The sequence below is a fragment of the Salmo trutta genome, chromosome 17 (genome assembly GCF_901001165.1).
Source record: "Salmo trutta chromosome 17, fSalTru1.1, whole genome shotgun sequence".
NCBI classification, from domain to species: Eukaryota; Metazoa; Chordata; class Actinopteri; order Salmoniformes; family Salmonidae; genus Salmo; species Salmo trutta.
In genome coordinates this window covers 16,618,070-16,644,261 of record NC_042973.1, presented here as the reverse complement: position 1 = coordinate 16,644,261, position 26,192 = coordinate 16,618,070, and the positions used below count along the sequence as shown (strand labels likewise).

The 26,192-nt window shown below is 43.3% G+C and overlaps 1 protein-coding gene across 7 annotated transcripts in view; it reads left to right on the top strand.

Annotated features, from left to right (window-relative positions):
* Window positions 1-24,342, top strand: part of LOC115151723 (unconventional myosin-IXb) — a 114,007-nt gene extending 89,665 nt beyond the window's left edge. For 2 of the 7 annotated variants that reach the window (XM_029695894.1, XM_029695892.1), the window contains 15 exons: window positions 3,447-3,634; window positions 3,978-4,085; window positions 4,205-4,375; window positions 9,804-9,842; window positions 9,963-10,074; window positions 10,682-10,755; window positions 10,888-11,080; window positions 11,316-11,444; window positions 12,148-12,253; window positions 12,356-12,487; window positions 12,769-12,892; window positions 13,217-13,267; window positions 14,619-14,737; window positions 18,453-18,580; window positions 22,744-24,342. In XM_029695894.1, coding sequence (XP_029551754.1) covers window positions 3,447-3,634; window positions 3,978-4,085; window positions 4,205-4,375; window positions 9,804-9,842; window positions 9,963-10,074; window positions 10,682-10,755; window positions 10,888-11,080; window positions 11,316-11,444; window positions 12,148-12,253; window positions 12,356-12,487; window positions 12,769-12,892; window positions 13,217-13,267; window positions 14,619-14,737; window positions 18,453-18,580; window positions 22,744-23,207 — 2,138 coding nt within the window. In that variant the 3' untranslated portion in view covers window positions 23,208-24,342. Of the gene's footprint in view, window positions 1-3,446; window positions 3,635-3,977; window positions 4,086-4,204; window positions 4,376-9,803; window positions 9,843-9,962; window positions 10,075-10,681; window positions 10,756-10,887; window positions 11,081-11,315; window positions 11,445-12,147; window positions 12,254-12,355; window positions 12,488-12,768; window positions 12,893-13,216; window positions 13,268-14,618; window positions 14,738-18,452; window positions 18,594-18,684; window positions 18,777-22,743 lie in introns of all 7 variants that reach the window. The other 5 variants (XM_029695896.1, XM_029695897.1, XM_029695898.1 and 2 more) reach the window with 5 other exon arrangements.
* The last annotated feature ends 1,850 nt before the right edge of the window (window positions 24,343-26,192 follow it).

Below are 26,192 nucleotides of genomic sequence, written 5' to 3'. Positions count from 1 at the left end.
AATCCAATTGAGCACATCTGGGACATCATGTCTCGCTCCATCCACCAACGCCACGTTGCACCACAGACTGTCCAGGAGTTGGCAGATGCTTTAGTCCAGGTCTGGGAGGAGATCCCTCAGGAGACCATCCGCCACCTCATCAGGGGCATGCCCAGGCGTTGTAGGGAGGTCATACAGGCACGTGGAGGCCACACACACTACTGAGCCTCATTTTGACTTGTTTTAAGGACATTACATCAAAGTTGGATCAGCCTGTAGTGTGGTTTTCCACTTTAATTTTGAGTGTGACTACAAATCCAGACCTCCATGGGTTGATAAATTGGATTTCCATTGATTTATTTTTGTGTGATTTTGTTGTCAGCACATTAAACTATGTAAAGAAAAAAGTATTTAATAAGATTATTTCATTCATTCAGATCTGGGATGTGTTATTTTAGTGTTCCCTTTATTTTTTTGAGCAGTGTATAAGTCAAAACTCGGCTACTCAAGAACATTCAATGTCTTCTTGGTAAGCAACTCCAGTGTAGATTTAGCCTTCTGTTTTAGGTTATTGTCCTGCGGAAATGTGAATTAATCTCCTAGTGTCTGGTGGAAAGCAGACTGAACCAGGTTTTCCTAAAAAATGTGGCTGTGCTTAGCTCCATTTGGTTTCTTTTTTATCCTGAAAAACTCCCCAGTCCTTAAGGATTACAAGTTTCCCCATAACATGATGCAGCCACCACTATGCTTGAAAATATGGAGAGTGGTACCCAACACTTTGGCATAGCAATTCGCTTAATACAATCTTTTTTTATATTTATTTTATTTTATTTTACTTCTCTTTCTCCCCAATTTTGTGGTATCCAATTGGTAGTTAGTCTTGTCCCATCGCTGCAACTCCCGTACAGACTCGGGAGAGGCGAAGGTCGAGAGCCATGCATCCTCTGAAACACAACCCAGCCAAGCCGCACTGCTTCTTGACACAATGCCTGCTTAACCCCGAAGCCAGCCGCACCAATGTGTCGGAGGAAACACCGTACACCTGGCGACTGTGTCAGCGTGTACTGCACCCGGCTCACCACAGGAGTCGCTAGTGCACGATGGGACAAGAAAATCCCTGCCAACCAAGCCCTCCCCTAACCCGGACGATGCTGGGCCAATTGTGCGCCGCCCCATGGATCTCCCAGTCGCGGCCGGCTGCGACAGAGCCTGGACTCAAACCAAGAGCTCTAGTGGCGCAGCTAGTGCCTTAGGCCAATTTTTTTGGTCAATATTACTTTAGTGCCTTGTTGCAAACAGGATGCATGTTTTGGAATGTTTTTTTAATTCTGTACAGGCTTCCTTCTTTTCACTCTGTCAGTTAAGTTAGTATTGTGGAGTAACTACAATGTTGTTGATCCATCCAGTTCTCCTATCACGATCGTTAAACTCTTAACTGTTTTAAGGTCACCATTGCCCTCATGGTGAAACCCCTGAGCGGTTCCCTTCCTCTTCGGCAACTGAGTTAGGAAGGACGGCTGTATCTTTGTAGTGACTGGGTATATTGATACATATCCAAAGTTAATAACTTCACCGTGCTCAAAGGTACACTACTGTTCAAAAGTTTGGGGTCACTTACAAATGTCCTTGTTTTTGAAAGAAAAGCAAAAAATGTGGTCCATTAAAATAACACCAATTTATCAGAAATACAGTGTAGACATTGTTAATGTTGTAAATGACTATTATAGCTGGAAACGGCTGATTTTTAATGGAATATCTACGTAGGCGTACGGAGGCCCATTATCAACAACCATCACTCCTGTGTTCCAATGGCACGTTGTTAGCTAATCCAAGTTTATCATTTTAAAAGGCTAATTGACAATTAGAAACCCCTTTTTCAATTATGTTAGCACAGCTGAAAACTGTTCTGATTTAAAGAAGCAATAAAACTGCCCGCCTTTAGACTGACTACTTGAGTATCTGGAGCATCAGCGTTTGTGGGTTCGATTACAGGCTCAAAATGGTCAGAAACAAAGATCTTTCTTCTGAAACTCGTCAGTCTATTCTTGTTCTGAGAAATGAAGGCTATTCCATGTGAGAAATTGCCAAGAAACTGAAGATCTCATACAACGCAAAACACCAGTTTCAACGTCAACAGTGAAAGAAAAGCATCCCGACAGCGACTCCGGGATGCTGGCCTTCTAGGCAGAGTTCCTCTGTCCAGTGTCTGTGGTCTTTTGCCCATCTTAATCTTTTCTTTTTATTGGCGAGTCTGAGATATGGCTTTGCAACTCTGCCTAGAAGACCAGCATTCTGGAGTTGCTTCTTCACTGTTGACGTGTTTTGTGGGTACTGTTTAATAAAGCTGCCAGTTGAGGACTTGTGAGGCGTCTGTTTCTCAAACTAGACACACTAATGTACTTGTCCTCTTGCTCAGTTGTGCACCGGGGCCTCCCACTCCTCTTTCTATTCTGGTTAGAGACAGTTTGCGCTGTTCTGTGAAGGGAGTAGTACACAGCGTTGTATGAGATCTTCAGTTTCTTGGCAATTTCTCGCATGGAATAACCTTCATTTCTCAGAACAAGTATAGACTGACGAGTTTCAGATGAAAGTTCTTTGTTTCTAGCCATTTTGAGCCTGTAATCGAACCCAAAAATGCTGATACTCCAGATATTCAACTAGTCTAAAGAAGGCCAGTTTTATTGCTTTAATCAGCACAACAGTTTTCAGCTCTGCTAACATAATTGCAAAAGGGTTTTCTAATGATCAATTAGCCTTTTAAAATGATACACTTGGTTTAGCTCTCACAATGTGCCATTGGAACACAGGAGTGATGGTTGCTGATAATGGGCCTCTGTAACAATGTCTACACTGTATTTCTGATCAATTTGATGTTATTTTAATGGACAAAAAATGTACTTTTCTTTCAAAAACAAGGGCATTTCTAAGTGACCCCCACACTTTTGAACGGTAGTGTATATTCAATGTCTGTTTTTACATTTTTACCCATCAACCAATAGGTGCCCTTCTTTGCGAGGCATTGGAAAAATTCCCTGGTTTTTATGATTGAATCTGTGTTTGAAATACAGATATGGCCGTCATTAATAAATCATGTTAAACAGTGTTATTCCACACAGAGTGAGTCCATGAAACTTATTATGCAACTTGTTAACCAAATGTTTACTCCTGAACTTATTTAGGCTTGCCATGACAAAGGGGTTGAATACTTATTGACTCAAGACTTTTCAGCTTTTCATTTTTAATTAATTTGTAAAAAATAAAAAAAACATAGTTCCACTTTGACTTTATGGGGTATTGTGTGTAGGCCAGTAACAAAATTATCTAAATTTACATTTGTTTAAATGTAGGCTGTAACACAGCAAAATGTGGAAAAAGTAAAGTAGTGAATATTTTATATAATGATGCTTGAACATATTGACAACAATTGTCTCTGTGTCTCTTTGTCTGTCTGTCTTCGTTCCACACAGCCCTGCCTCTCTCTCAAACATCCCGCTCCCACCCAGACCCTGCTAGTGGAGGCCGGGCAGTGAGCCAGAACCCCACCATCAAGATCAGCCGGGCCACGCGTGTTTCAGAGCAATGGAACGCCTCTCTGGACAGGGAGATTACCAACGCCAACGAGCTCCGACACCTGGACGAATTCCTGGGGAATCAGGTCCAACCACATTCTGATTAATGTTACAGCTAAAAGCTAACTGAAATGAGAGTTGATCTCAGTCACACACCTCTTGTAGTTTTCAGGTGCATAGAGGAGAAATACACTTATAGTATGCTCCACAATATGTTTAAGGGGATAGTTTGGGGTTTTGGCAACGAAGCCCTTTATCTTGTGTTAGTGCTAGCTTAGCTCAGCTAGTTAGCGTTGGCTCGCGAAACTACCTATAATCTCCTTCATACTGGACACAGATATACAAATGGTATCCACAAGTTCATATGGCTCTGGGGAAGTAGATAAATCCCAAACTATCCCTTTAAACTCTCGCTCTCTCTCTCTGTAGGTGAATGACTTCCGCTCCAGAGGGAAGCAGTTGTCTGCCACAGAAAACATCTTCATCACAGCCACCATGCAGTTCAGAGAGACCATCAAGGGCATGTACTCTCTCCCGGTGAGTGGCGGAACGCAAGGCCTATAGATATGGAAGCTGCTTTTTCAATTGAGTGACTCCCGTGTATGGATGATAATTGCTTTATTCCCCTTTCTCTTTCTCTCACCCATGGTGGACAGACACACCATATTGGCTACAAGGGTCTGATGCGTGGCTACCAGAAGAGGGTGATCAGCCTGGCAGGAGAGAAGCAGAAGGGAGAGGTGCAGCTGGTGGTCAACCTGTTCCAGTCAGTCCTGGATGGCTTCATCAGGGGAGAGATCAAAAAGGAGGAGGCAGAACCAGCCAAGGTGAAGGATTACCCTGCATATTTGTCATAGGGCTATTATTGTAGTAGGCAACTCCAAGCACCCTGGTTTATGCTATAACACTTGGCACAAACAACACTTTCGTAGCATGTTATGCCGCGGAGCTGAGCAGACGTTAACAAACCGAGCTCTTCAAATTATTACCTAAATATCAACGTTAAAACAATTATAACATCGGCTGATAAACTGTTAAGCGCTTACCTTCCCAAGGGCCATGGACCTCGATCCGAGAGGCAAGAAGGATGACCAAAACTTTATTGAATCCCAAGATAATAACGCCACAGCTAGCAAGATAAGCATTAGCCCTGATAACTCAGGCGACAGTTCCACACTGTTCCTCTCAGCAGCCTCTTCCGAGACTTCAGGCATGCTTGCTACTCTCCTCTAGGAAATTTAAGATGGTAACAAAGGTCTTTCACTGAAAATGTACAACAAATAGGCTGAACTGTATTCTTCCATTGATGGCCTGAAATCCTCCCTGAATGATCTCCTTTTGAGAACGACTGAGGCTGAGTTTCGCATTAGCACAGTTGAAGATACCATCACCCGACATGATCAAATTATCAAACAGCTGCAGAAGGACAATGCCTATCTCAAAAACATGGTGGACCAGATGGAGAACCAGAGCAGTGGGGTGGGATTGAAAGGAGGACAGCGAGGGCCGTGACCCTGTCCGTTTCTTCACTCAATGGATCCATGATGTCCTGCGCATAACCAACTACACTAAGCTGCTGGAAATCGAACGCACCCACAGAACCTTAACACCGAAAACCTGCACCAGATGAGCCTCCACAGACCGTCCTGATCAGGTTCCTCCGTTTCCAGGACAAGGTGAAGATACTGCGACACGCAAGAGCCAAAGGGGACATCACCATCAATGGGCAAGAGTGTCAGCCTCTTCCCGAATATGAGCGTGGATCTCACCAGACGTTGTAAGCAGTTCAAATCAGTTGCCAAAGCCCTGAAGGAGAAGAACATCACCGGCTACATCATTCAACCTGCGCAGATGAAAGTTCAGTACGATGGCCGTAGCCATCTCTTCGACACTCGGGGAGAAGTGTTAACTTTTCTCAAAGAACTGAACCGTGTTTGCTTCACAAAGGTCTATCTGTGGGATTTGATGCAGTTTATTGGGATTTTTCTTGTTTGTGCTCTCCTGGGACTGAACTGCTGATGTCTATTTGGAATTTGGATCTGTTTACCCCGTGATTCGGTCGCTACAGTTGATTTGGACATTTTCAACTAACAGTTATTTTTCCCATGGTGAGTTCTATTACATTTACAGGGGAGTATATTTTGGTTTTGACAATATCCACTGGGCGAAACAAATTAGTAGGCCTCTGCCCATTGCTTTTTTTCCCCCATTTATGTTTCTCCTCTTCTCCAGAAAAGAGACTCAAGCAGCCCTTATTGTTGACAGTAAAATATTCTGCCATAAATGTCTATTCACAACTTTGTTTTGAACGTAGAGAGCTCGTAGGTTTTAGTTTATGCCAAAGTTTAGCTAGTAAGAGCAAGATGGAAAGCAAGCAACAACGTCTCTCTACAAGTGTTTTCATGTTTGATTGTTGGGATTGTGGTTTTAGTTCGACAGTGGGCCGGTGTTTTTTAAAAAATTTTAAAATGTTGTTTCCTTCCTAAAGAGGCGCATAGGTCACTTCAGTGTTCAAATCAAAGTTGAAACATTTCCTGAATATTTACATGTGAGTAATTACCATTTGGTTATATATTTGAAACTCAACCCATGCTTAAGCCACGAAAATATGTCACATTCAACGTAAAAGATCTTAACAGCCCAGTTAAGAGGATCATTTCTTAAGGTATAGTCTATTTAAGGCTGACGTTGTGTTCTTACAAGAAACACATTGTACAGCCAGTGAACACAAGAAATGAAAGAGGAATGGGTAGGACACATTTTTGCGTCCTCGTTTAACTCTAAAGCAAGAGGAACTGCAATTTTGATAAGTGGACATCCCCTTTTGTGTCAGCAACACCATGTCTGAACCCTCAGGCAGGTTTGTTTTGTAGCAGGGGCATATTTATTCAGTTTTGGACCCTATTGAGTATTTATGCTCCTAACTTCGACGACCATATGTTTATTCAGAATGTCTTCCTTCAGGCTGCTCAAGCTCCACCAGGATGGCTGGAGATGTTTTTTTCTTCCAGATACAGTTCTTGATAGGTCCTCTGATAAACCCTCCCGTCTTACCCATGCCGTCAAGCTCACCATGTCATTCATGAAGGATCTCAATTTACTAAACGTCTGGAGACAGATGCACCCACAGGATAGGAACTACTCTTTATTCACACCCACACAACACACACACACACTCACGCATAGATCACTTTTTGCTATCAACCCAACTGTTTCATAGTGTTAGATACCGATTGTCTCACCAGATTGCTTTGTGACCATTCTCCTCTGGAATTAGCAATCTCCATTCCTACCAAGCATATATAGATGGAGACCAAATTCTACACTCCTGAAGCAACCTGCATTCATCAAAGAGCAGATCAATATTTTTACTTTGACAAACACACCCTCTGGTCCTGACAGTTTCATTCTTTGGGACGCGTTGAAAGCCTATCTGATGGGAAGGCTCATTGCCTGTACTAAAGTGTTGAAATGAAAACACGGTGCCGAACTGAATGCCCTTGCATCTGAAATCTTTGAGCTGGAGAAAACCTACCAAAGGGGCCAGACTAAAGACCTATAAAGGCTTTTGGTAAATAAAAAACTGAAATATAATGCTCTTAACACGTATCAAGCTGAGAGGTGCATTACTAAATCATAACAGCGTTACTATGAACTTGGAGAGAAAGCACCAAGTATTGGCATGGCAACTGAAAGCAGAGGAAAGTAAGAGGACAATTAATGCTATAGAAACTTTTATTAATGAGATCTTTTGACCCTACTGAAATTAATGGTACTTTTAAGAAATACTACGAGGACCTCTATACTTCCCAATCAAGCGATGATCTATCAGAGATCAACTCTTCTCTCCTTTCTCAACCTCCCTTGCCTGTCAGAGGAAGACAGAGCACACCTGAGCGAACAGTTCTCAGTCCCTGAATTGTTGGAGGACATTAAATCTTTACCTTCTAAAAAATCTCCTGTCTTCCCTCCAGAGTTCTATAAAGAACTCAAGGGGCTGTTGGTCCCCTACCTTATGGAGGTACTTTAAAAAGCCGGGGAGGACAACTGCTTTCCAGAGTCTTTCACTCAAACTGTGATTACAGTAATTCACAAGAAAGGGGAAAACCTGCTAAAGTGTGCCTCCTATAGACCAATCGCTCTCCTTAAAACAGATTGTAAACTGGTCACCAAGATGCAATCTAAGAGACTGGAGTCATGCTTCCCCCTGTTGGTCAACTCAGATCTTGCTGGATCCATAATTAATAGTTTGTCCTCCAATAATCTCAGAAGGTTCTTTGATATAATTCACCTTGCAAAAAAATAAATACCTAGTGTCGCAGTCTCCCTCGTTGCCAAAAAGGTCTTTGATAGGCTCGAATGACCATATCTCTTTCGCGTTTTGGAAAAGTTCAGTTTAGGCACCGTGTTTGTAAACTTGATAAAATCACTCAACAAATCTCCTAAAACTGGTATTGCTACCAATGGGATTACTTCCTCCTCTTTCCTTCTCTTTAGGGGGAACAGACACAGTTGCCATTTTAGCCCCCACCTCTTCGCCATCGAACTGTTGGCAGTGGCCTTTAGAATGTGCCCTGACATACATGGCTTTGAGGTGGGCCCCCATACCCATAAGTTATCACTCTTTGAGGACGACCTTATCTTATTTCTAACAAACCCAAAACATCCCCTCTCACTTACAGAACCTATTACAGTATTTTAGTTGTTTCTCAGGATATAAGGTCAATTTTTATAAAAATCTTACTGTTCTCTGTCTTTGACCATCAAGCATACATTTCCTTTTAGATGGTCGCCTATGGCCTTCACATATTTGGGTATAATGGTGGATGGTAACCTGAAGAACCTCTATAAACTCAATCTGGCCAGTTTGTTGCAAAAGGTGGATGGTGACCTGTGTAAATGGATGGACTTGCCTCTCACTCTACAGGGTAGAATTCATGTAATTAAAATGAATGTCCTGTCCAGATTTCTATATTTGTTTCAATTTCTCCGCATCCCTGTACCGGCAGCATTCTTTTACTCTCGACGAGCTGACCAGACAGTTTGTGGCACGGCAAAACTCCTGGGGTTAGCCTGGACAAACTGACCCTTGATCACAGTCAAGGGGGCTTAAACCTCCATTTCAGAATGTATTACCTGACTGTTTGAACATGGTTCCCAATCAAGCAATGTTCAAAGGTTTTTCAAGAATAGTAACTTTAGACCATGGTATCACTCTTCTAGAACATTGTTATGAGGGAATTCTTATGTCCTTTGAACAGCTGAAATAGAACTTGTCTAATAAGGACCTCTTTGGTTACCTACAACGATGACATTTTATTAGGGTGAATCTCAAGGGCCAATGGAACCTACCTAAGATGTCACCTATTGAACAACTTTCCCATGCAGACCAACCACTGTTCAAGACCATTTCCTGTGTTTACGATGCTCTTATGTCATGACTACCACTGCCTGAGCTAGATAAACCCCGACTTAGATGGGGAAAAGATCCGGGTATTCATCTTGATGAGGGACCTAATATAGGGATGGTGTTACATCCACATTGAACTCCAGATACAGACTGATCCAGTTTAATTTCCTCCATCAGCTCTATATCACCCCATCTACATTGCACAAGTTCAACCCTGGTATCTCCTCCCTACGTTCAAAACTACACAGTTCAAAACTACACCGTTTCTGGCAAGGGGTATGCGACACCATATCTTCAATTCAGGGGGCTGCATTCCCTTTAGACCCGGAGGTCTGTCTACTGGATAACTTCACTAATTCCAGTCTTAGGCAAAATCACACTAACAAAGCTAACAGAAATGGTGCTAGCAATTGGCAAATGGAATCTGGCAGGCAGATATCTGAAGTTAATAGTTGTATCCCACAGGAGAAAATGACATACTGCTTGAGGAATAAGTCAGAGACAATTTAGAGAATTTGTCAACCGTTTGTTGATTATATGGAGAATGATCACTCACATAACATTGATTGCATGATGTACTGTAGCCTACTGGTCCAATGTCTCATATTTAGTTTGGTTTTTCTATTGCATTTACATTTTTGTCTGTTGTCTTCTAAGTTTGTCACTTTGTTATATTGTTGTCTGTCTTCTCATTTTTGTTTTGAATGTTCTTCATTTTAAAATGCAAAAATAAAATATATTGTTTTTTTAACAATGATTTTTGGCACTGAATACATGGATATTGATTATTGTCCGTCTTTATGGATTCAATAAATTAAATATTGATGGTTTTGTCTGTATTTCAGCCTGCTAAAGCGCGGAAGAGGCGGAAAAAATACAAGAACGTAAGTACAAACCAAGGGCCGATCCTTAAACCTGTCCACTCTTTGTTTTCTATAGAAATATATGTATTTTATGAAATGATTTGGCACATTGATACATGTACACAATGTATGATTGTTTAGATGGAGAACCCCCTGGACCATGTGTTCAGCACGTACCAGGTTAACATCATGCAGTCGTGTGACCAGTGCAACTCCTATATCGGGGGCATGGAGAAAGTCTACATGTGCAGCTGTGAGTACCACACAGACAGACAAACACACAACACACATACAGGCATTCTGACAAATCTCACATTCTAGTAACAGCTAATATATATATATATATATATATATATATATATATATATATATATATATATATATATATATATATATACATACATACATACATACACACACACACACACACACACACACACACACACACACACACACACACATTTCTTTCACCTTTTATTTAACCAGGTAGGCCAGTTGAGAAGTTCTCATTTACAACTGCGACCTGGCCAAGATAAAGCAAAGCAGTGCGACAAAAACAACAGAGTTACACATAGCAAACGTACATTCAATAACACAATAGAAAATCTATGTACAGTGTGTGCAAATGTAGAAGAGTAAGGAGGTAAGGCAATAAATAGGCCATAGAGGCGAAATAATTACAATTTAGCATTAACACTGGAGTGATAGATGTGCAGATGATGATGTGCAAATAACAAGGATAACAGTCTCCAATGATTGATGTGAATGCTGAGGATTCTTTAAACATACATAACCATTACATTCTGGGTCATCATGGATACAAATGTTAATAGCCTTCCATTCTGGTTTTATTCTTCCAGATTGTAAGATGGTGTGCCACAAGAAGTGCCTCTGCAAAATTGTCACGGACTGCTCCACGTTTTGTGCCAAAAAGGTGGGCATTGACCTCACATATTCGTAAACTACATTGACATACTTCCATGATTTAGGTTTGAATCTTAAATCTTTATTGGTCCCTAGGTTACTATTGACTAACATATTGGTGTTGGTGTCTGTCTGTGTGCAGAGTGACGAGGAGTCGGGAGGCCTGCACTTTGGGGTGCGCTTGTGTCACCTGACCAACGAGGACAACCCCATTCCCATAGTGCTGGAGATGATGCTGGAGCATGTCGAGATGAACGGCCTGTTAACGGAGGGAATCTACCGCAAGTCAGGTTCCGCCAACCGCATGAAGGAGCTCCACCAGCTAATGGAGACTGGTAAAGGCCAGCCCATAATATTGTAAACAGTAAACCAGAGAGCTGCTAAGATCTTGATGGGTAACAGTTCATTTGAGAGGTGTACGGAAGACTTAACATTAAACACATACACAAGCACAAGAGTAGTTGTATTTTTGAAGTTTCATTGTGCCTATGTAGATCTTATGTATGACATAAGTATACCTCTTCTTGTTCCCATTCCATGACCTGTCTAATGGTTGATGTTGTGTGGCAGACCCCCACGCAGTGTGCCTGGAGGACTACCCCATCCACACAGTGACAGGGCTGATCAAACAGTGGCTGAGAAAGCTGCCTGACCCCCTCATGACCTTCACTCATTACAATGACTTCCTTCGGGCCGTGGGTGAGTCCTGTTATAGCTCTGCCTCACTCTTCTCCATGATCAAGGGAGAGATAGCTACTCTTGTTCATTTTGGATTTTGTTATATAACATATGTCCACAAGGGGGAGTCCCTATATCAGCCCAGGTGGGTTATCTTCTCCTTGGTATGTTCTACTGATCTACAGGTAAATGCCAAAATAAAGGAAATACTTGAGTAAATGAGGGATACAAAGTATATTGAAATCAGGTGTGGTTCCTGAGCTATTAAGCTATTAAAACATCCCATCATGCTTAAGGTCCAACTGCCCCTTATTTTGGCTACCATGGCTAGAGATCTCTGACTTTGAAAGAGGGGTCTCAAAGGAAGTTTAAAGGGAGTGTATGTGTCTGTCACCAGATCTCAACCCAATTAAACACTTATGGGAGCGGACTGCTCCACGACAGCGTTTTCCGACACTTTTGACAAAATGACAAATTATGGAATTTCTCGTAGAAGAATGGTGTCGCATTACAGTTCCAGACACTTGTAGAATCTATGCCAAGGCGCATTAAAGCAGTTCTGGCTTTAACGCCGTATTAAGACACTTTATGTTGGTGTTTCCTTTATTTTGTCAGTTACCGGTATTGTACTGAATGTTGAAATGTGTAATATTGTCGACTGTCAGCAATCCCTACATTGTGGCGTTGTTGTTGATCCTATATTGTGTTTTCCTCATCTCTCTAGAACTTCCTGAAAAGCAAGAGCAGCTACATGCCATCTACAAAGTGTTGGAACAGCTCCCCACCGCATGCTTCAACACCTTGGAAAGACTTTTCTTCCATCTAGTCAAGTACATACTCGTCATGGCTGGGGCAATATTGCAGTGTGTATTGCTGTATAAACATTTAACTTTTTTCCCCTTCCACATGAGTAATATTTTTCTCTCTTCCAGAGTGTCTAAAGACGAGTCTCACAATCGCATGTCTCCCAACTCCCTGGCCATCGTGTTTGCCCCCTGCATCCTCCGCTGCCCAGACAGCGCCGACCCACTCATGAGCATGAAGGACGTGGCCAAGACCACCACGTAAGTATCTCTCTGATCACTGCATAGACAGAAACCATTGTTACTTTGTATTAAATGTTTTATTTTTGTCAATTCAGTTGAAATAAATTGAAATAAAAAAAATACCACAATAAGAATAGTCCACTTAGAATGGATTTTATTGATCTCAACCCTAGTCTTTGCTGTTATCAAGTGAATATTTTGTTCAGGCAACAAGGTAGGACGCCCACTGTACAGAAACCAATGCAGTGCCTTTACCACAATAGAGATTTTAACTAGCAGGTAATGTCTCTGTGTCCCAGGTGTGTGGAGATGTTGATCAACGAGCAGATCAGACGCTACAATGAGAAGTTGGAGGAGATAGAACAGCTGGAGCATGCTGAGGCTCTGGCCGTCAACCAGCTCAAACTCAAGAGACAGAACACGGTGAGGACTATTCTACATGGTCTGGTCTGTCTAGACATTACCAATTCAGGAAGTAAACTGACATTTCTATTCCAATTTTGCTCACTGCTTCTCTATGTCGCTTTCTGATTTGGAATGGAATTAATTCCAACACTGACACTTACTAGGTCCATAGACTCAGTAGACAGACCGACCATAGCCACATACATACATACTGTAGGGCAGGGCTGTACTACTACACTCCTAGTCCAGTAAGGCTGCAGGTTTTTGAGTGTCAGTGTATTGTCCAATATCCACCATGGGTTACTGCTCATTGTTTTGTGGTTCTCCCTTTTTTCTCTTCAGCTGCACTGGCATTTGTCCCTCAGGTTTTCTGCTCCTTACAAAGGAGTGGTGGTACGTATCCACGTTGCTCTGGTCCTCCTGGTAGCTAGATGCGGTTTGTCTTAACCAACCGTCTGTGCATGACTTGTAGTAGTCGATGACCCGCCTCCCATCCCACTCTCCTCTTCATACTAATTGATGGTATACAGTGCTGCAGTGGTCTCCCAACTATGTTTCTGGAGAGCAACTGGGCATGCAGGCTTTTGTTCCAACCCAGCAGTTACACACCTGGATCCAAGCGAAGACAATGATCAGTTGATTCTGTGACAGAGGTGTGTTAAAGCTAGGTGTGTTAAAGCTAGGTGTGTTAAAGCTAGGTGTGTTAAAGCTAGGTGTGTTAAAGCTAGGTGTGTTAAAGCTAGGTGTGTTAAAGCTAGGTGTGTTAAAGCTAGGTGTGTTAGTGCTAGGTGTGTGTCAGTGCTAGGTGTGTGTCAGTGCTAGGTGTGTCAGTGCTAGGTGTGTCAGTGCTAGGTGTGTCAGTGCTAGGTGTGCTAAGTGTGTTAGTGCTAGGTGTGTGTCAGTGCTAGCTAGGGGTGTGTCAGTGCTAGCTAGGGGTGTGTCTGTGCTAGCTAGGGGTGTGTCAGTGCTAGCTAGGGGTGTGTCAGTGCTAGCTAGGGGTGTGTCAGTGCTTGCTAGGGGTGTGTCAGTGATTGCTAGGTGTGTGTCAGTACTGCTAGAACAAAGGCCTGCATACCTACTACTAGTACCTCTATTCGTGTAGATGTTAGACCCCTGTTATACTGCATGTTGGTTTCAGCCCTCAGTATCTGTGATGTGAAGGTTCTTCAGAGTGACGGTGTGGGTTGATGTTGGTCTTTTCCACATGTGACTTGTTTGTGGTTTGACTAGTATTTGGTGACATTAACTCTTGATCATGGCCCGCTTGTGCTGTATGGAAAAAATATGATTCCCCACTGTACAACCTCAGGATTGGATGGATGGTTTGTGGATTCTCCCTGTTAACCAGAACCAAGCCTTGGGTTCATGGAGCTGGGTAATAATTGACATGGGAATGAGTTGTCTTCTTGATGTCTTTTACTCCTGGAGTAAAATAACCGTTGCTTTGATTTGCAGACTCAAGCTTCATTCAATAGTAAAATCGGCATAAAAACCCTCACACCCGATACTGACATGTTCCTACATGTTGTGTGGTTGAATAACAGTTTCATAGTGCCTGTTTATCCCTACTCATCATGACAAAAACGCCTGCCTTCCTCTAGTTACCATAGCTCACTGGAATGACATTAATAAACACTATGCATGATGACGTTACACAGGCACCACACCCCATCCTCTAAACCAGTGTGGTATGGACTTGCTACTCGTTGAGGTGCCATGAGTAACTGTGTGTGTTCTCTCCTAGGTGCATGAGAAGAAGTGCTCTGACTTGACGGTGGTCCCTGAGAACGATGAGCCACTAGACTCTGACACGGAGGCTGAGAAAAACCTGATGGAGCGCATCAAGTCTATAAAACAAGAGAAGTAAGAACTGAACAGAGCCCCTGATTCACCACTAAATTCAGCAGATACACTACATGGTCAAAAGTATGTGGGCACCCCTTCAAATAATTGGATTCAGCTTTTTCAGCCACACCCATTGCTGACAGGTTTATAAAATCGAGCACACAGCTATGCAATCTCCATAGACAAACATTGGCAGTAGAATGGCCCGTACTGAAGAGCTCAGTGACTTTCAATGTGGCACCGTCATAGGATGCCACGTTTCCAACAAGTAAATTCGTCAAATTTCTTCCCTGCTAAAGCTGCCTCGGTCAACTGTAAGTGCTGTTATTGTGAAGTGGTTGGCCACACAAGCTCACAGAACGGGATTGCCAAATGCTGCAGCGCGTAGTGTGTATAAATCATCTTTCCCCGGTTGCAACACTCACTACTGAGTTCCAAACTGCCTCTAAAAGCATCATCAGCATAAGAACTGTTCGTCGGGATTCCATGGCCTAAGATCACCATGCGCAATGCCAAGCGTTGGCAAGAGTGGTGTAAAGATCGCTGCCATTGGAATCTGGAGCAGTGGAAACGCCTTCTCTGGAGTGATGAATCACGCTTGTATCACACTCTGGCAGTCAGATGGACAGATCTGGGTTTGGCGGATGTCATGAGAACGCTACCTGCCCGAATGCGTAGTGTAAAGTTTGGTGGAGGAGGAATAATGGTCTAGGGCTGTTTTTCATGGTTCGGGCTGGGCCCCTTAGTTCCAGTGAAGGGAAATCTTAATGCTACAGCATACAATGAGGGGCGATTCTAGACTTCCGTGCTTCCAACTTTGTGGCAACAGTTTGGGGAAGGCCCTGTTGTGGAAATCCACCACTAAGGACTCAAACTCAAAGTAAATAAAGCAATCTTTATTATTATGGCTGTAGAGGTTCACAAACTCAATACACACTTGATAAAAACTCTGAAGGGGAGGTTCCCTTTCAGTCCTTTTATACTGCTACACTAACAAGTTATAAGCATGGTTGGTTCCTGTATTTGACTGATTTATTCCACTTCTCTTGTACCAAGATAATGTTCTGGGCGTACTGCCAATTTGCTTATGAGTGATAGTGTGGTTTCCTCCTTTGTGCAGTCATCCAGTTACTCGCATGAACCCAACCAAGACAGGTTATTACAAAAGCAGCATTGTGCTAAACATACTGTTACATACACACAAGAGCATTTCCATCACAGCCCTTTCTGTTTCAGCATGACAATGCCCCAAGCACAAAGTGAGGTCCATACAGAAGTGGTTTGTCGAGATTGGTGTGGAAGAACTTGACTGGCCTGCACAGAGCCCTGATCTCAACCACATTGAACACCTTTGGGATGAATTGGAACGCCTACTGCGAGCCAGGCCTAATCGCCCAACATCAGTGCCCGACCTCACTAATGCTCTTGGCTGAATGAAAACAAGTCCACGCAGCAATGTTCCAACATCTAGTGATAGCCATGAAGTGCTTTGAAAGGCTGGCCATGGCTCACATTAACACCATCATCCCGGAAACCCTAGACCCACTCCAATTCGCATACTGCCCCAACAAAAGGAACACCTATGTGAGAATGCTACTAATTGACTACAGCTCAGTGTTGAGAGCACCAGCTGTTCCGGACGACTGTGTGATCACGCTCTCCATAGCCAATGTGAGTAAGACCTTAAAACAGGTCAACATTCACAAGGCCAGACGGATTACCAGCACGTGTACTCCGAGCATGCGCTGACCAACTGGTAAGTGTCTTCACTGACATTTTCAACAGCTCCCTGTCTGTAATACCATCATGTTTCAAGCAGACCACCATAATTCCTGTGCCCAAGAACACTAAGGGAACCTGCCTAAATGTCTACCGACCCATAGCAATCATATTTGTAGCCATGAAGTGCTTTGAAAGGCTCGTCACGGCTCATATCAACATCATTATCCCAGAAAACCTAAACTCACTCCAATTTGCATACTGCCCCAACAGATCCATAGATGGTGCAATCTCTATTGCACTCCACACTGCCCTTTCACACCTGGACAAAAGGAACACCTATGTGAGAATGCTATTCATTGACTACAGCTCAGCATTCAACACCATAGTGCCCTCAAAGCTCATCACTAAGCTAAGAATCCTGGGACTAACACCTCCCTCTGCAACTGGATCCTGGACTTCCTGACGGGCTGCCCCCAGTGTTGATCCTCAACACTGGGGCCCCTCAGGGGTCCGTGCTTAGTCCTCTCCTGTATTCCCTGTTCACCCACGACTGCGTGGCCAAACACAACTCCAACATCATCATTAAGTTTGCTGACGACACAACAATGGTAGACCTGATCACAGACAACAATGAAACAGCCTATAGGTAGGAGGTCAGAGACCTGGCAGTGTGGTGCCAGGACAACAACCTCTCACTCATTGTGAGCAAGACAAAGGAGCTCATCGTGTACTACAGGACAAGCAGGGCCAAACGGGCCCCCATTAATATCGACAGGGCTGAAGTGGAGTGGTTGAGAGCTTCAAGTACCTTGGTGTCCACAACACCAACGAACTATCATGGTCGAAGCACACCAGGACAGTTGTGAAGAGGGCACGACAACTCCTATTCTCCCTCAGGAGACTGTAAAGATTTGGCATGGGTCCCTAGATCCTCATAAAGTTCTACAGCTGCACCATCGAGAGCATCCTGACCAGTTGCATCACCGTCTGGTATGGCAACTGCTCCGCATCCGACGGTAAGGTGCTATGGAGGGTAGTGCGTACGGCCTAGTACATCACTAGGGCAAAGCTTCCTGCCATCCAGGACCTTTATATAAGGCGGTGTCAGGAAAAAGGCCCAAACAATTGTCAGACTCCAGCCACCCAAGTCATAGACTGTTCTCTCTGCTACCCCACAGCAAGTGGTACTGGAGCGCCAAGTCTTAGTCCAAAAGGCTCATTAACACCACCTACCCCAAGCCATAAGACTGAACAATTAATCAAATGGACACCCGGACTATTTACATTGACCCCCTCTTTGTTTTTACACTGCTGCTACTCGTGTTTATTATCTATGCATAGTAACTTTACCCCTACCTATATGTACAAATTACCTCGACTAACCTTTACCCCCAAACATCGACTCGGTACCGGTATCCCCTGTGTATAGCCTCGTTATTGTTATTTTATTGTTTTTATTTCTTTTTTACTTTAGTTTATTTAGTAAATATTTTGTTAACTCTATTTCTTGAACTGCATTGTTGGTTAAGGGCTTGTAAGTAAGAATTTCACGGTAAGGTGAAATGCTGTTGTATTCGGCGCATGTGACAAATCACATTTGATTTGAAAGCCTTCCCAGAAGAGTGAATGCTGTTATAGCAGCAAAGGGGGGACCAACTCTATATTAATGCCCATGATTTTGGAATGAGATGTTCGACGAGCAGCTGTCCACATACTTTTTGCCGTGTAGTGTTTTTGAATGCTGTGGTTTATACACCGTGGTTATATTTATATAATAATATATTTGCCATTTAGTAGATGCTTACAGTCATGAGTGCATACATTTTACGAATGGGTGGTCCCGGGAATCAAACCCACTACCCTGGGGTTACAAGTGCCATGCTTTACCAACTAAGCTACAAAGGACCACCCATATCCAATGGTTATATTTTTTCCTGCGATCCACCAACCAACCCTTGGTTATATTTGTGACCCCTATGTTTTCTGTCTCTCCCTTCCCCCTCTTTCCCAGGGAGGACCTGGCCTGCAGACTGCCAGAGCTGGAGCAACCTGGTTCTGACCAGGACAACCTGGACTCTGAGGCGTCGCTGAGCTCTGAGAGCCTGTTGGACGAGCGCTGCAACAACTTGGAGCCCGAAGGTCAGTATTAAAGGTATAGTCCCCCCCTTTCCTACCTATTCACACCTGTGGGTTTCTCATCAGTCTGCCTGGCCCCCTGTCTGTCCCTGCTGTCTCTGGTGCAGGTCTGGACATGCTGGTGGTGCTGCATTTAAAGAGGTTGGCGGAGGTGCCGTCTGCTCTCTAGCAGGTTGGAGGCTCCCGGTTTACAAGCAACGTGTGTGTGTGTGTTTTTGTACGTTTGCATGAGTGTCTGTGTGGCATGCAGAAACTTTGACCAGACTAACTGGTGGGGGTGGAGTAACATGGTGTATTATGGTGGTAGAGGTCTGTGGGGGACTTATTTCTTCATTCTGCTCCTGCTGCTTTTCATACCGCGCTCGCTCACGCTGACTTCTTGTCCGACTCCCACGCACTCCTGCAAGAACTGGTCCCCAATCTGACACAGTCCTGCAATGTTATTTTAGGTGAACTGTATGTGACGCAGCTCGCTTTACAGCCTCGGTCCCAGCGATCTTGCCACCCTAGTCAAGGTAAAAATGCGCAAAAATAGCCTAAGAAATAGGTTAAAATACCAGAGATTCTCACGTGGCCCATTATATTACGTTATCGGTATTATCGGGCTGTATCAGCCAATAGGGTAGACGTAGTTTAATAGAGTTGGCGAATTATAGGAGAGTGGACACTAGTTGCTTTTAGCAACACTAGTATTTACACACTAGGGTTGCTGGGAATTATCTTACAAAAAGAGTAATAGTCCGCCGGAAGCCAGAAGTTAAAAACTGTTTTATCCCCGTGGATTGATGAGGAATTGAAAAGGTGTATGGTTGAGAGGGCTGAGAGATGAGGCAAAAGGAATGGCAAATACGTCTGGCTGCACAACCATACTGCAAATTGAGAAATCATGTGACTAAACTGAATAAAAAGAAGACCCTATACAAAAAAACAAAGATAAATATATAAAGAATGGGAGTAAAAAGCTTTGGAGCACCTTGAATTACATTTTGAGCAAAAAGGCAAACTCGGCCACATTCATTGAACCAGATGGATTATTCATCACAACGCACTGGTATTGCCAATTACTTTAATGATTTTTTAATTGGCAAGATTAGCAGATGGAAAATTGTGAGGATAATGGTGGACAATATTGCCACTCCAATTTGCCATATCTTCAATCTAAGCCCACTAGAAAGTGTGTGCCCTCAGGCCTGGAGGGAAGCACAAGTAATTCCGCTACCCAAGAATAGTAAAGCCTCCTTAACTCGCTCAAATAGCCGCCCAATCAGCCTGTTACCAACCCTTAGTAAACTTTTGGAAATTGTGTTTGAGCAGATACAATGCTATTTTACTGTAAACAAATTGACAACAGACTTTCAGCACGCTTATTGGGAAGGAAATTCAACAAACACAGCAATCACACAAATGACTGATTATCGGCTGAGAGAAATTGATGATAAAACGATTGTGGGAGCTGTTTTATTAGACTTCAGTGCGGCTTTTGACATTATCGATCATAGTCTGCTGATTTGATAAACGTATGTGTAACGGCTTTACACCCCCTGCTATATTGTGGATAGAGAGTTAGCTGTCTAACAGAACACAGAGGATGTTCTTTAATGGAAGCCTATCCAACAAAATCCAGGTAGAATCAGGAATTCACCAGGGCAGCTGTCTAGGCACCTGACTTTTTTCACTCTTTACTAATGACATGCCACTGGCCTTGAGTAAAGCCAGTGTGTTTATGTATGCCAATGACTGAACACTATACACGTCAGCTACTACAGTGAGTGAAATCACTGCAACACTTAACAAAGAGCTGAATTTAGTTTCAGAATGGGTAGCAAGGAATAAGTTAGTCCTAAATATTTCAAAAACTAAAAGCATTGTATTTGGGACAAATCATTCACTAAACCCTAAACCTAAACTTAATCTTGTAATAATGTGGAAATTGAGCAAGTTGAGGTGACTAAACTGCTTGGAGTAACCCTGGATTGTAAACTGTCATGGTCAAAACGTGTTGATACAACAGTAGCTAAGATGGGGAGAAGTATGTCCATAATAAAGCGCTGCTCTGCCTTTTTAACAACACTATCAACAAGGCAGGTCCTACAGGCTCTAGTTTTGTCGCACCTGGACTACTGTTCAGTTGTGTGGTCAGTTGCCACAAAGAGGGACCTCGGAAAATTACAATTGGCTCAGAACAGGGCTGCACGGCTGACCCTTCTATGTACACGGAGAACTAACATTAATAATATGCATGTACGTCTCTCATGGCTCAAAGTAGAGGAGTGATTGACTTCACCACTACTTGTTTTTGTAAGAAGTGCTGACATGCTGAATCCACCAAGGTGTCTGTTATTAAACTACTAACACACAGCTCGGACATCCATGTATACCCCACAAGACATGCCACCGACAGTCTCTTCACAATCCCCAAGTCAAGAACAGACTATGGGAGGTGCACAGTACTACATAGAGCCATGACTACATGGAACTCTATTCCACCTCAGGTAACTGATGCATGCAGTAGAATCAGATTTTTTTTTTTTATGGAACAGTGGGGATTGTGAAGAGACAGACACACATACACGACAGGCACGCTACACACGTACACATGGATTTGGTGTTGTAGATAAGAGTGCGTTCGGAAAGTATTCAGACCACTTGACTTATTCCACATTTTGTTTTGGTTACAGCCTTATTTTAAAATTGATTTTTTTTTTACCCCTCATCAATCTACACCTCATCAATCTGCTGCAGACATTTTTTGGTACCCTTCCCCAGATCTGTGCCTCAACAAAATCCTGTCTTGGAGCTCTACGCACAATTCCTTCGACCTCATGGCTTGGTTTCTGCTCTGACATACACTGTCAACTATGGGACCTTATATAGACAGGTGTGTGCCTTTCCAAATCATGACCAATCAATTGAATTTACCACAGGTGGACTCCAATCAAGTTGTAGAAACATCGGAAGGAGGATCAATGGAAACAAGATGCATATGAGCTTAATTTCAAGTCTCATAGCAAAGGGTCTGAATATTTATGTAAATTAGGTATTATTATGTGTAGATTGGTGAGGGAAGAAATTTATTTTAGAATATTTTAGAATAAGGCTGAAAATGTGGAAAAGTCAAGGGGTCTGAATACTTTCCGAATGCACTGTATGTGATAGAGTTGTGGCCTGAGGGAACATACTTAATATGATGTTATGTAATATTTAAAATTGTATATAACTGCCTTACACTTCCTGGGGTCCAGCAACATTAATGGGGATCCTTAATAAATTCAATTTCAACTTACTCTGTCGATTGTCTGTAGGCTTGACACTAATGCAGGAGGGAATGTGAGGAAAAAAGCATCTAATGGAACATATAATTAAACAGAATTTCCAAATGTGTGTCTGTTGTAGACCCATGGAGTTCCTCAGCGAGGTCAGTTCCTCTCTGCTTACTTCATGTCAAGTCCCCCACAAGTTCTTGCTTTTTTTGTGCAAGTGTGGTGCACGTGCAGGACTTGAGGTGAGCAGAGAGGAAGTGGATGTACAACAGACCCAGGTTTGGAAAGTCTGTTTAATTTATGTTCTATTAGATGTTTTTTTTTCTTAATTTCGCCCTGCATAAGGACCAATCCTACGGATAATCGGCAGAGTAAGTTGAAATTTAATTTAACTTCCGGCAGACTTAAAAAAATTAAAATGTGAAGCTAACTGTAATAGTGGACACATGACTTGAACTACATTTTGCATAACTTTTAGGAGTGGGACATTTTGCAGGCAGAAAAATACATGTGTTATCAATATTTATTTCCAGTCCATGTTGGAACCTTAACTAATGCCTATAATATTTAGGAAGTTGATTTTCATGGAAAGACAACTTTCTATTTAATTGAGACCACGCATAGGCGCATTTGGTCTTGCACACCAAACACGAAGAGAGTTGAGGTTGGTCTACTGAATTTGAAGCAGAATTATCCTATGAGAGTTTGAGAATAGTGCGACAAAGAGCTGCTTTAATACAATAGTTAACACATACAAAACAGAAAGACAACCGTTCAAAATAATCTTGGGGGGGGAAATATATTAATCTCTAAATTGTCTGACTGCCCACTTGAATAGAGCTCTCTGCATGGTGGCATGTTTTGGTAGTGATATGAGCCTCTTTCTCTCTCATCCATCTCTTCCAGGGAGAGGTTTTTTCCTGTTCAATAAGGCCAAGCCGAACTGCCCTCCCAAGCCTTCTGACCTGGCCCAGAGACCTATGTCCCCAAGGGGGTGTTCCTCCCCAAAACTCATCTCCGATGTTGCCTTTGGCTCCACCTCCCGGCTCCAGCTACCACGACGCCGCCCCATCATCCCCGACACGGTGAAGCTGCCCCCGGGCATCCACTCGCACCCCCCGACGGTGGACCTCACCCCCCCTGCCAGTGGCGGCTTCAGCCTGGTGAAAAGGCGGGAGCAGCCCGCCCGACGTAAAGACAGCATCCAGTCCCTTTACATCAGCCCAGACAAGGACCTGTTCCCCTCTCCTCCCTCCATCTCCTCCCTCTCCCTTTCCACCTCCACCCCCACTCCACAGAGCCTCCAGACCGCCAGCAAGGCCCTCAGACGATTCTCAGACCCAGACGTCCCCTATGTAGACGAGGCCTGACACATCCAGTTCTGAATTAAGCTCTATTGTGCCTCCTGTCTATCTATGGTGTTCCCCACAGCCTGGAGGATACAGTCTGTTAGTGTCACTGTTGCCATGGAAACCGATCATGGACGTGTGTTTTTACTCTTGTGACTTGTGACTGATGAAAACAGGATGTGTCACCAAGCACTTTGTCTACAATAAATATATTGTGGTTTTTAAGAGACAATTTAAATCCATTTTGCGCAGAAGCATGGACTCCATGGATGTTTTATTTTTGTTTTTATTTTTGAAATACTTCCTTGATTTCATGAGGGAAAAACTGCAGGTTATTGCACCTTTCTTTTCCCAGGTCTCCTTATGAGAAGACCTGAACAGTGATCCCAATGTAATGTCAATAGTGCCTTGATTTGTACATTGTCAGTGTACAAATTCATTATTTCTAGTTTTAATCTTCAATGGGGTATTTTTGTATGATACTCTTGTACTTATTCATTGAAATTATACCAACTCAAAGACATACTGGAACGAGGAACAAAACACAAAACACTCAATTTCCTCCCAGTATAGGAACTGCTTTCACTTGTCAAAGGGGAAATGAGAGCAGCTCTAGCCACTTTCCTCCTGGATGAAAACCACCAACACTTGTCAAGGGCTGCGTGCCATGTCTTACTGGACCTTTTAGATTCTACTTTCTGTAATGTTTCCGCAGCTACATACGGCTTCAGTCAACTGTACTGTACCTGCCACTCTGTCAATGGGAGGGTCAGGGTGCCTATAGACTACAGACGACCCCTTCAGAAGTTGGGTTTGATATGTAATACTAATGTTCTTCTCTGACTGCTGTTGGATGTCTTAATTACTTACAACTTTAGTGTTGAGCTGTATGTTATCTCCATTTGAGGAAATAAAAGAGAAGGAACTAGAATGTATTTATCTAAGCAATAAGGAAGTTACCTGACTGTTGAATTATTAAACAGAAGGTGTGGCACTGTAAACACATCTTTAGTGCATGCACACAGACTGGAATTTTGACCTTTTTATTGCAGGCTACTTTACATTGTTATTGCAGATAATGAAATATTTGACTTACAGAGCAACATCAATGCAATACAAGATGCTGTATAGTAGACAAATAAATCATTGACAGTAACCACGTTTCCATGAGTAAAGACACTATATAAAAAGAAAATCACGAAAGTTGTGATGGAAACAGGAAGTTTCGGTACAATTTTATAAATGCTGACAATTTTCTTCATTCGTGTTGATATCTTTTTGTGTAAGTAAAATGTATTATGCGAGAAATGGCGATGGAAACGCCTTTATGTGCAGATACTGATGTAATAACCATCATATCGATGCAAATTTTGAGTCATGCGATTATATTGGCATGTACTCCAACTCGGGAAACCATGCAGTTTATCAGGCAACAGATTAAGTAAATGATGAACTTCACAGGGTGGTGAAAGTGCAAGGTGATGAGCTTGATGCTCCTTTCCAATAAATATAGGTTTTTATTCTGGTGACATGATCATCGATGCTTGGCTGCCGTTTGACAAATAAAAATAATCTTGCTCCTTTGTTCATAATCTCATCATGTAGGCCCTTCAAACTCACCTCTGGATGTCAAAGCCAGTTCCACTGCATTTTTTCATTGTTTCCTTTAATCAGGCATTGGGCTAACCATATCAGAGCTGTCAAACGCCGAAACTGAAACCTGTCGAACGCTGAAACTTAAACTAAAGACCTCGGTTGTAAAAGCTGACAGTGTTTTTATTTACTTTTATTTTATTTTGAATCCTGCGGCTCTGTTGGGTTAAATTGCTGTGAGCGCTGCTATCTGTCCCGGGATCCTGCCAGATTCCGTATAGGGGAAGAGACGTGAAAGCCCAGCTAGCCTAGCTGGCTTGGCGGACTCAAATGGAGGCTGCTATTGAACGGTTCCAGCGTTGCAGGAGCTCTGTTTACTTTGCTTTGTTCCGGGACAATGTGGACCGCGCTGATTTTCAATGTAGCAACTGCTTGCTTGCAGAGGACAAGAGGAGCGAAGTAGCTACTCTTAGTAAGCAAGTAGCAAACCTACATAAGCTACTGGGGAACCCATGCCCACCTACTTTTTCTTTTTCTTCCACCCCAGTAGCCGGACGCCACACTTGTCTGGTGGAAGTTTCGCCGCCGTGTCGGCTCTCCACAGCCGACTGGCCAGTGCTAGGCAGGGTTCCATCCCCGAAGGGGTCTCCCACTTCCCTGGAGAACGGAGCTGATCTCAACCCAACCAACCAGCCATGAAGGTCTGTCACTCTCAGTGGAAGTCGAAGAAGGCGTCCTCTGGCAACGGGGGTCTCCATGGAGATGCGGAGCCCGGAACTGACACAGACAAGAAACAACTTTGCCTCACTGGATCCAGAGGTTCCGGCGCCTTTGTCCTTGGGGGCTTCCCAATCAAGATCGGATCCGGAGGTACCTGCGTCTTGGTCCATGGCTCTGTCTCCCTTTCCGGTGGCTTCTACCTCTGGTTCAGATCCTCGGAGCTCCCAGCCTCACCAGACCGTGAGGCTGCCTGAGAGACCGGCCCATTCAAAATCACCAGCTGTCATCATAGGCAGCTCCATGGTGAGAAACATCTCGGTCCCCAAGGCAAAACCCCTGTGCTACCCAGGAGCATGAGTACAGGATATAACAAGGCTGCTTCCGACTGTTCTACAACAGATGCCGGGAGCTGACACTGTCGTTGTCCATGTGGGTTCAAACATCATCAGGAGGACTAGCTCGGAACATTTGAAAATGGACTTACTGGAGGTCAGCCACCAACAACAGAGTGTCAGATTCCCACACATGTGCAGTACCTGCACCACGTGCCACTGCTGAGGGCCGGGGGGCAGTGGATCAAACCATTGTGAGGCAAAGGGCGGGGGGGTCGCAAACTTTTTAAACTTAAAAACGTGCTATTAAGTGTCTATAATCAGCACAAGTGCTTTCATTGCGTATTATTAATATTATTTA